The 9,879-nt window shown below is 36.5% G+C and overlaps 2 protein-coding genes across 2 annotated transcripts in view; one reads left to right on the forward strand and one right to left on the reverse strand.

Annotated features, from left to right (window-relative positions):
• TBCD (tubulin folding cofactor D) overlaps positions 1–9,879 on the forward strand; it is a gene marked incomplete at its 3' end in the record, with an annotated part of 106,669 nt that overhangs the window by 26,668 nt on the left and 70,122 nt on the right. The window contains exon 13 of the mRNA XM_010288713.1: positions 2,280–2,374. Within this exon, the coding sequence (XP_010287015.1) occupies positions 2,280–2,374 (95 nt within the window). The remainder of the gene's footprint in view (positions 1–2,279; positions 2,375–9,879) is intronic.
• Positions 7,058–9,619, reverse strand: ZNF750 (zinc finger protein 750). The gene is made up of 2 exons (XM_010288701.1): positions 8,193–9,619; positions 7,058–7,775 (listed from the first exon to the last, which is right to left on the reverse strand). The coding sequence occupies exons 1-2, from the start codon at positions 9,617–9,619 to the stop codon at positions 7,058–7,060; spliced, it is 2,145 nt and encodes a 714-aa protein (XP_010287003.1).

A 9,879-nucleotide genomic window follows, 5' to 3' on the forward strand; every position in this document is an offset into this window, starting at 1 on the left:
TTTGGTTTCATCGCATATAGTTGCTAGGATGTTCTTTTGATGAGCTTTATTGCTCGATGTCTTGTTCCTGCATCCAGTCCTTTCTGCATGAAAGAACTAAATTACTAAACAAGTATTGTATGCTTTGTTTAATATCAAGTTGCTCATCAGGTCTACGTTGAGTACTTGAGCTTTAAGATCTAAACTAGTGCTTTAGACTAAGCTAATAACAAAAAGAATAATTTCTTTATTGGCAAAAAATATTGGTAATTTTCAGTTTGCCACTCAGATGTACTCAGTTTTAAAAAAATTTCTCATATTGGTTGTGAGTACAAATTAAAAGTATCAGCTCAAAGTATAACATGTCAAAAAAGGAAAATATAATGTCTTAAAAACTTGCAAGGAAAGTACTTAGCCGATACTTCCACTGCATTACAGTGATTAATTTAAGAGGTGCTGCTGATCTCAATTATCCCTGGAGCTTCAAAGGCCTGTACTCACTGTGTTTTCTTTCCTTGTTTTTCAAGTCATAGGGATGAGTAATCCAACTAGTAATTGAGTGACCTGCTTTCTTCAGAAACACCTGGGAACAAATGTAGACAAGGACAAAGGGAATCTCTTCTGTATTCTCTGCAGTAAATATCTAGCGACCAAAATAAAAATCAAGTCACTTGCTCACCAGAGGCACTTTAAGTTATATCTCTTGGATAAGAGAAAGGATTTCTTATATGTAGATAGATTAAAAGACTAGAGGCAGGGAAGAAATAAATGATCATTTTTCACAGGGTGGTGAGATTAGCAGCACAGTCCCGCAGGGGTCTGCATGAGCCTTGTGCTGTTCAAGATACTCTTAAAGGATCCTGGAAAAAAGGGAAGCAATAGGGTGAGCAAGTAAGTTGGTGATTTGAAGTTAGCTGATGTAGTGAAAACTAAAGGTGACAGAAAAGAAAATATTATAGAAGCCTAAGTAGAGTAACTAGACAGTAAATGACATACAAAATACAATGTCTAATGAATACAAACTAATGCACTGAGGGAGCAATGCAGCTATCTGTAAAACAGTTATTATTACTCAGGAAAGGGATGTCAAAATGTCAGCGGAGTACTCAGCAACTGTCAGAAAAAAGAAGGCAAATGGAACGTTAGTAATTGTTAGGAAAGGAACAGATAGCAAAACTGAATTGCTGAAAAGTGATTTAACTGATGGGAATTCTTCCAAGTGGAAAGAAGTGGAGGGGTATAATGAAGATACCATAAATATGAAATAAAAAGGGAAAGCGGGTAATTGTTTACTATTTACTCTTTCTCATAATGTGAGAACTGGGAAGCATCAGGAAGTACATTTTCACGCAATTATAATTAAACTGTAGAAGTCATTGCCACAGGATGTTATGGAAGCTAAAAGTGTAAAGGGAGTTCAGAAAAGGATTATGCAAATTAATAGAATAGAGTCCCCTCAGAGGTTATTAAATACGACATTCTGGCTGCAACCTCTGGCTTGGGAAGTCACCGTACTGCTGATTGACAAAGCTAGGAGAGGGCTAATAAGTGAATGATCCTTTATGCTTCGTCTTTGGCGAAGCATCTGCTATTGGTCCCTGTCAGAGACAGGATACTGGGCAGAGACAAAGCTTTGTGTGTCTGTTCAATGTTTTATTCTTAGATTCGTGTTCCTAGTTTAATACAAAATGAACTTTTTGCATGTTTCGTCATGCAGCACGCAGCTGTTCCCCTTTTCACTCCTTCATCTGCCAGCCCACCAAAAATTGTGTACCGTTTTTTGCTGTGTTCAGTACAAGTTGCTGTGTTTTAAGGGTTTTTTTTAAAGGTGGATAAACACCACTGTTTACTGCATAAGCTCATGTAATGTGTTTATTTGGAAACTATCACTTGAACCTCTTTTGCTAGTTAAGGACTGTGTTTGGCACTAAATTCATTCGTTCGTTTGGTTATGTTTTGTAAATCTGCATCTTTTGCTAGTGTACTAGAAAGTTGTTTTCCTCTTGTGGATGAGTTTCAGGTACTGTATTCTTCTTTATTGAGGTTATAGTTACATTGATAAATGGATTTTTTGCTTATCTAATAATGTTTATAGCAGTACTTATGTTGCACAAAATGGGAAAGAAAACATGTTCAACTCATTGCTGTTATATTTTAGAAGTCTAACAGGATTAATAACACAATAAACACATGCTGGTTTGGATTATGTGTTTTTTAAAATGTTAGGAATTCACCATGAAAAATGAAATCTGAAAAGGGAAGGCTAGTCTTAAGAAAACTTGTCTTTGTTCTAAAATTAGTTTCCAGGAAACAGACAATGCGTGGCATGGTGGATGCCTGGCTCTGGCTGAATTAGGCAGAAGAGGATTGTTACTCCCTTCCCGAATTTCAGATGGTGAGTTGTAGTTGCTGAATATTAGTAAGTTCATGAATTAACAATTTATAGTATTAGAGATTGAATGTGTGGCAATAGACTGGAATTTGCTGATGTGAGTGTGCTGAATAATGACTGTAGTGTTGAATTCTCGAGTAAAAAATACACCTGTGGGGATATTTAAGGTACTTCTGTCAAAAGCATTGTCTTGGGTGTGCCTTTTTTATACTTAATCAATTTTTCCTTCCAAAATAAAATTAGGTTCTTGGGGTTTTCTTCTTTCTTCCTCCCTCCCATGTTTCTTTGTACAGTTGCATAAAAATAGTTCTGTATGTCTCTATATTGTGTCAGTGTCTTTATTTAAATAGAATATATTAAATAATTGATGACTAACTTGCACTTTAAAGTTAGTAGCTTATGCTGTTTGTTTCTGATTAAATTTCAGAGGCCAATTTCGTGGAATTTATACAATGAACTGCTTAAGTTTTTAATGGGTTTTTGAAATATCAGGATGGAAAAAAGTAACAGGGCAGAGGAATTATTTCTTTGTGTGTTCTGTATATATCAACATACATGGAAGTACAGAGATATTAATGTGAAAGTAGTAGTTCTCTGTTTTGTGATTTTGCTCGATTTTTTTGATAGAGTTGAAATGACAAAAGCATAATGGAGTAGTACATGGCCACTATTAGGCACTTTTACAGCACTGTCTTGGGCTAGATGGTTCTTTTGTTCTCATTTGGCACTCCTGTGTTGAACAAAAGTTGAAACTGGTGTTTCATACCAGTACATTAGGTTGGCGGATATTTTCTATTCTGAAGATCTGTTGACTTGTTCTAGAAGAAACTGTAAAATACGGTATTTAATATGGTTTATTATTCTGTCTCCATGAAAAGAGTTCATGACCAATATAGTGTCTGTTTTGCGTGTGGGAATTTTTGCAGCTAGCCTTTGGTTGGTTTCCCTTTTCTAATTACTTTTGCCCTTGTATGATAAAGAAGAAACAGTTAAAAAAATCCCCAACTTTAAGAATGGGAAGTCATCCAAAGGTAAGCCTCTATTTTAGTTCTAACAAAACTGAAACTGTATACCTCTATCCAGGAATCAGGATAGCCTCGTGTAATAGATTATTATTTTTGTTAATTTAAACTGGAACTTTCATGCAAGTTTGATATTGTATAGGAGTGCAAAAGATATGAGTAAATCCCAGTCCTGTCAGTGTTTTGACCTGTACTGTGAAACTATCTCTCTTCACTTTTTAGGTTGAGTTTTTGTATATCTAGTAGAATGGGGATGACAGTTGTATCCTTCACACCCTTCTTTTTCTGCAGAAGTGCAATGAAAATACATTGCTGCCCGTGAAGGTGATTTTAATGTACACTGGTTTATACGTAAATTTTTAATCTGTCAGATTGCATAAGATCTAGCCTTCTATTACTGGGGTGGAAGAATATAAAGCTAAGATAGGGGAGGAAGGGAAGGAGTGAACATAATCATGGCAGCAAGGTCTTTCTGGGAAAGAAATAGGCATAAAGGCCCAAGGAAAAATGATTTTATAGGAATTTGAAGTTTCTTAATAAAACAGTGCTAAGAATTCCAACAGTTGCTATATAAGAAGATGGGTAAGAAACGTCATCAGAAGCTATCTTGACTGAACTGCAACCTCTGGTTATCTGATACTCAAGAGTGAGTTATACAGAAGGCAGAAATGTATGATATTGTGAAGGATGATTACAAAAGGATAGTCTGAATTTGTAGGGATAGAATTTGGAAAGACTTGGACATAAAATGGGATGCAGCTAGTGAAAAATATAACTGGTAATGACCGATCATGTTATATCTTCATCAGAGTCAAACCTTTATTATTGCTGAGCAGATCTAGGCTGCAGAATAGCCATGGCAGACTTGACATTGTCCCTTCTCAATTTTTTTTTTCTTTTGCTTTAGCAGACCTTGTTTTCCATTTAAATTATTTTGAAAAACTAGTTATACTAAACACAGTATATCCTAGTTTAATTTGCAAGTCTGCCTAATTCAGTACTGCTTTTATGTAGGTTATCCAGTCCACTATTACTGTAGAAATTCCAAGTCGATTATTATAATTTGGAGAAGGACAAAGGAGTGAATTCTGGAAGTTGGAAGAAGAGCTAACACAGTGATGTTAAGAGGAACTGTGTTGTACTTTGACAGACTTATGTTCCAAATGTCCTCAACAGAATTATTTAAGAAATTAGGACAAGTGCAAAGTAGTATTCCTAGTTAGGAATAAGTAACTACACAATTCAAGATCTAGGGAGTCACTTCTAAGCAGCAGTTATACAGGAAAGGACTTAAGAGTTCATGTGGATCACCCACATCAATCAACAATTTTATTTATCTCAGTAGAACAAGATGGGAGTGGGGAGAAAAAAAGTCATAAACAGAATAAACAAAGTGTGGTAATCCTTCCATCTCACTTAAGACTAAAATTATGACACATAGAATATTCATCTTAGGACATCACACTTGAAAGATTATTTAAAGAAAGCTAGCCTAAAGCAGCAGGAAAAAAAAAGAAAATAAGACTGACAGGGAAAGACTGAAGGAACTAAGGTTATTTGGTTGAGAAAAAACAAAGCTGAAGGCTTATTCTCTTCCTCTTAAAAGAAAACCTTTACTGTTGACAACTATTTTCGGTGACCAGAACAAAACTACAGATAATCGGTATAATTTGCAGTGAGAGAATAGTTAGGTAAGCATTAGGACTGATTTTCATATTCTAGAGGAACTGGAGCCCTAGAATAATTTGCTTATGGACATTGATTTAGAAAGATTTCTGCTAAGAAGGACAGAAATCAAGTTAAGGTATGGAGAGCTGTTTGAGTAGTTAATCTTCACGGTTCCTTTCAGCCAAGTTTTTATTTAATTTGAGGAATGGAGATGAGGTAGACTTTACCACTGCAGATTGTTTTTATGAACAGTATTTGTGTAGAGCTGGTGAAGAGTTAATTGGACTTTCTCTGTTACCGTAGTCCCTTTGTTCAAATTCAGATTGATATTCTTGTCTTTTGATAATTTAGGAAAAGCTTTTCTCTATTAAAGATTAAAGATCAACATTGTCACTAATTTTTCGTTTCTTAGCTCAGAAGTGTAACCTCTGTAATTTACTGTTTAATGGTAAACTTCTTACAATGCTGTGGCTAAGCTGTTAGCTCAAAACACCATAGTACAAAAGATTAGAAAAAAAAAATTATGGGAACCCTACCTTGCATTGAACGCAACTCTGCTTCCTTACACAGGTTTATACCTTCTAGTAATGTTTAGGCAGGTGAGGATGTCCCTTATCTGAGTAATGACTCAATGAGAAATGCGTACCCATAGTTCTAAATGAATAATAGTCTGTGTTTGTTTTACTTAGACTGATGGTGCACACTGGGCAAATTTACACGAGGTGTTTATAGAATGGAAGAGCCTTATTTTAGTGAAAATCTTTGTAGAAGATTGAATAAGCAGGACAGCAACTTTAAGGCAGAGGGAATTCTGAGCTTTGTCATATGGATGAATTAATCTGCATAATGAAATTCCTTCACTGAAGGAAGCTCCTTTTTTAGGGTTGATTGGTATTCCATGGCAAATTCTACTTGTTTGGCATGGAATTTGCTGATTTTTTTATCTAGTTTTTACTAAATTTTTTTCAAAATACGTGTTACAGATAGTGTATTGAATGTATTTGTGTTCATTAATGACTTTCGATATATTTTAAGTACAGGTCACAGATTTATTTGAAAAATTGCAAGTTTATATACACAGTTATAGAAGCAGAAAATAGTTTTAGGATGGATGTAGAAGCATAATGAAACTGATAATTAGTGATACATGTATGCTGAAATAAGACCTTTACCAGGAGAGTTTGCCTCAGGTGAAATAAATTATATAAATAAACTTTTAGGCTTGGAGTTTCAAGGTTGCCCAGTGTCTGTCTAACCTCAGAGGATTAAATTGGTGAGATCTTCAGATTTTCAGTATTGTTTTCATAGTGGTTCAGCTAAAGGTGAAGATAAACTGCATTTGTTAAATTGGTGCAGGCTTTCTTTCGTTTAATTTGAATCTTGTTCTTAGTCAACGTAAGAAAAGCTTGCTTATACAAGGTTTGGATCAGTTTGTTTAAACTGGCGAGTTACAAAATTTGGTCTGTTGTTTTGTGTTACGGCATAACAACAAAGTGCATTCATACACGAAGCAGTTTTTACAGTAAATTCTAAGTAGACAGGTTTAATCTTAAGCTTATTTAAACTACTGCACAGTGAAATAAAAAGTCTTTCAAAGAAAAAAAAGAAAAAAACCCTATTAAATGAAATTAAGCCTGAAAAACACTATGACAGTATGTTATTGAACAAGATTGTTTCTAGAACTTAAACATCTTTTAAGAAAAGAAGTTGTAAAAGTTATTTTACATTAATACAATTGCAAAAAACCTTAAAGATTCTTCTAATGTACTTTGGCTTTAGTAATGAATGCAAAAATTCACTCATCAAAATCTGAGCTTATACAAGGTAAAGTTCAGTTCCTTAAAAATATTAATATAAAATTATGAACATTATTTACATGGGAGAGATGGAATGTATCCTCTCATGGACAAAACCCAATAAGAGATGGTTTGTAGAAATTTTATGATGTTGCTGATAACTAGCTTCCATGACCAGAAACTCATGGGAAAGTGAAGTATTAAGATACTCTTGTTCTCTTCCTTAGAGTGAAGACTCTGCTACAGTCATTTGGCCTTACTCTTTTAGTGCCTTGCTGTGATTTTGCTGATTCTTTTTGATTTGTCCTTTTTTGTCCTTTTACTTTTTGATTGCACTGAGTATCCTGAGTATCAGAAGAGTTAAGAGTAGCTTCTGTACATGAAGCATTACTGTCCTGAGGACTCTGCCCTTCGTTGTCCATTCTAACTTTGCTTGGGCTGTATGCAGCTAGCTGACAGAGAGCTACAGCTGCTGTTTGTTTCTGTTCATCACAGCTGTCAATTATTCTTAAGTCTTGAGCTTCATTACGGTGAGCTGTGAAAGATTTGTCGCAGGCACTGTTGATAGGGTTCTTGGGGTTACATGCATCTGCTCCGGAGGTTTCGCTTTCGGTGTTTGGAGAAGTAGCAGCACCATTATCATGACATGGACTATGGAATGATGTTTTCAGGCTTACTGTGTTACAGGAATCTTTTACCGAGAGGTTCAGAGGCATCTCTTGCAATTCTAAAAAGTTCTGACTTTCTGTTTTGGATGTGGTTTTGTATGCATGCTCATGAATAGATCCTGTGTTTGTGTCAGCCTTTTTTGAAAGATTAAGGGGAGCTATCCCTGTGTCTTCTTCCGTGTTGGACAGTGAGCCTTCATTGTTATGGCATTCGTTCTGTGTATGTGAATCTTCATCAGTGACGTTAATGCTGAAAGAAACGAGGAGAAAAGAGAATTCACTATAAGTTGCTCTTTTAAATTAGGGCTGAGGAAGTGGGCAGGAGGAAGAGGAAAAAAAATGTGTCTAGAAGTCTGACAATTTTGTTGTTTGTCCTTTAACTCCCCCAAGTCCCTTTCACCATACGCATTGCTGTAACACAGGTAATTTCCGGACATATGCATAGTAATGGTATTGGAAATACCTGATACATTTAAGGAGAATGAGTGGTCTACTCACTATAGCAACTGTGAGTTGTACTGTGTTTTGCACAGTTAATATAGAACTAATTATCTCAATGCTGTAGATTTAAATATATTTTAGGGGCATTGCATGAAATGTGTCCATCTATCTTTGTGTGTCCCTAGTGAATCTGACAAGAATTTGCAAAGTGATTTTATTATTTTACCTGGTAGGTGAATCTCCTCTATCTTGCTGTGTCTGCACACTTTGAAGTAGAGTTGGTTGATCAGTGCTTTTTCTCACAGGTCTGAAAGCAGTGAAGTTTTCTTCTGGTTGATCATATTTGCCAAGCGATGTAGAAGATGTCTTGTTCGAGAGGTCGAATAAGCCTTCGCATGCATGGCTTGTCTGAGTGAAGTTGGTTGGGCTAGGTCTGCCAGGGGAGCCTGTTGCTGCACTTCCTGCGAGAGGGCTCATTTTAGCACTCTCTCTTTCATTTTGGTCATCTTTGGAATGACTTTTGGCATGCAGTAATGTAATTTCTTTTTCATAATCTGCTTGTTTTTTATGTGAACTTAGAGGGTATTGTTGGGATGGGCTTAAAGAAGCTGGATACAGCAAGGTAGTTTCTTCCATTAGATGAGAATTTTGATCTCTGTTGATACCAGCTACGTGTGAAAATCTGTAAAATGGAGGATCTGTTGGCCTACAAAACCCATATGGTATTGGAGGAGTGGAATGATATTGTTGGAACAATCGATAGTGTTCATACGCTGACGGATTTATGGGTTTTGGAAGCGGACCAGGGTGGGGAAGGAAGTGTCTTTGATCTTGTGTGCCATAGACAGACAGAGCAGAACTTTCACACTCTGAATTACCGGGAATCAAGTAAGGTGTGTAGATAGCCAGCCTGTGCTCATAAAAATGGGGTGAGTACTCGGGAATCATTGGTTGCATGTAAGGTGAAATGGAACCAAAGCCTTTTGGGGGAGCAACTTTATGTGGAAACTCTGGGAGGAAAGGAGAGCCTGCTTTCCATGGGTGATTTGGTGCATGAAATGCAGACTTCGTGTGAAAAGGTGAACTTTTGTTAGAGAGTGATATAATTTCAGAGACTTCACTAGTTTCCGGGCCTTTACTATCTCTGTGTTCTCCTACTGGAACGAAAGCCGAGGGCCTTACAATGCTGTCCAAAAGGGGCTGCATGCTGATAGCGCTTTCTGTTGTAGTACTGGCAGGGGTTAATTCCTTCTGAATTGCAGGTTTTTGTCCTTGAATTGCTGTGTTTGTTGCCTGGTTTTGTAATTCAACGTTTTCCTTGGCATCTTCTTTTGCAAAAGGATATTGAGGCTTTGAATCGAGAGTTGACAGTCCGTTTGTGACAGATTTAGAAGAAGTTGGTTTGACTGTTGATTCAAGCTGATTGATCTGTTTGGACTCCAAGGAACTGGTCTTTGGACACTTGATAACGCGATCCTGCTCTGATACTAAAGTAATTGAGTTTTTGCAGAGGCCATACTTCATATGGTTAAAAAGATGGGATTTCTCATTGCAAGTAAAGGGGCACTGAAAGCACTTGTACTTAAATGGTTTTCCTGGTGGTCTTGGGATGTAATGAGGCTTCTTTGGTTTACGTTCTTTCAGGAGACTCATTTTTTTTCTGCTTTAAACAATTAAAGGTAATGGTTCTTTATAAAAACTTTCTTGTGGTTAGCTTTCCTCAGCTTTAGCCTCTTGATGTTTCCAGTTTTTCAGGTTTCTAGAATCCTTCTTCCCAGGTAAGGAGAGGAGGCCAACTCCCGTGGTGTCTCAGGGAAGAGGGGGTGCCGGAAAACAACACTTTTGCAACTGGTAGTGCAGGAACTGTAATACAAAGTTTAAAATTAGCTGTAGTGGAACACTGGAACTAAATA

Source organism: Phaethon lepturus, unplaced genomic scaffold, assembly GCF_000687285.1.
Source record: "Phaethon lepturus isolate BGI_N335 unplaced genomic scaffold, ASM68728v1 scaffold22060, whole genome shotgun sequence".
Lineage (NCBI taxonomy): Eukaryota > Metazoa > Chordata > Aves > Phaethontiformes > Phaethontidae > Phaethon > Phaethon lepturus.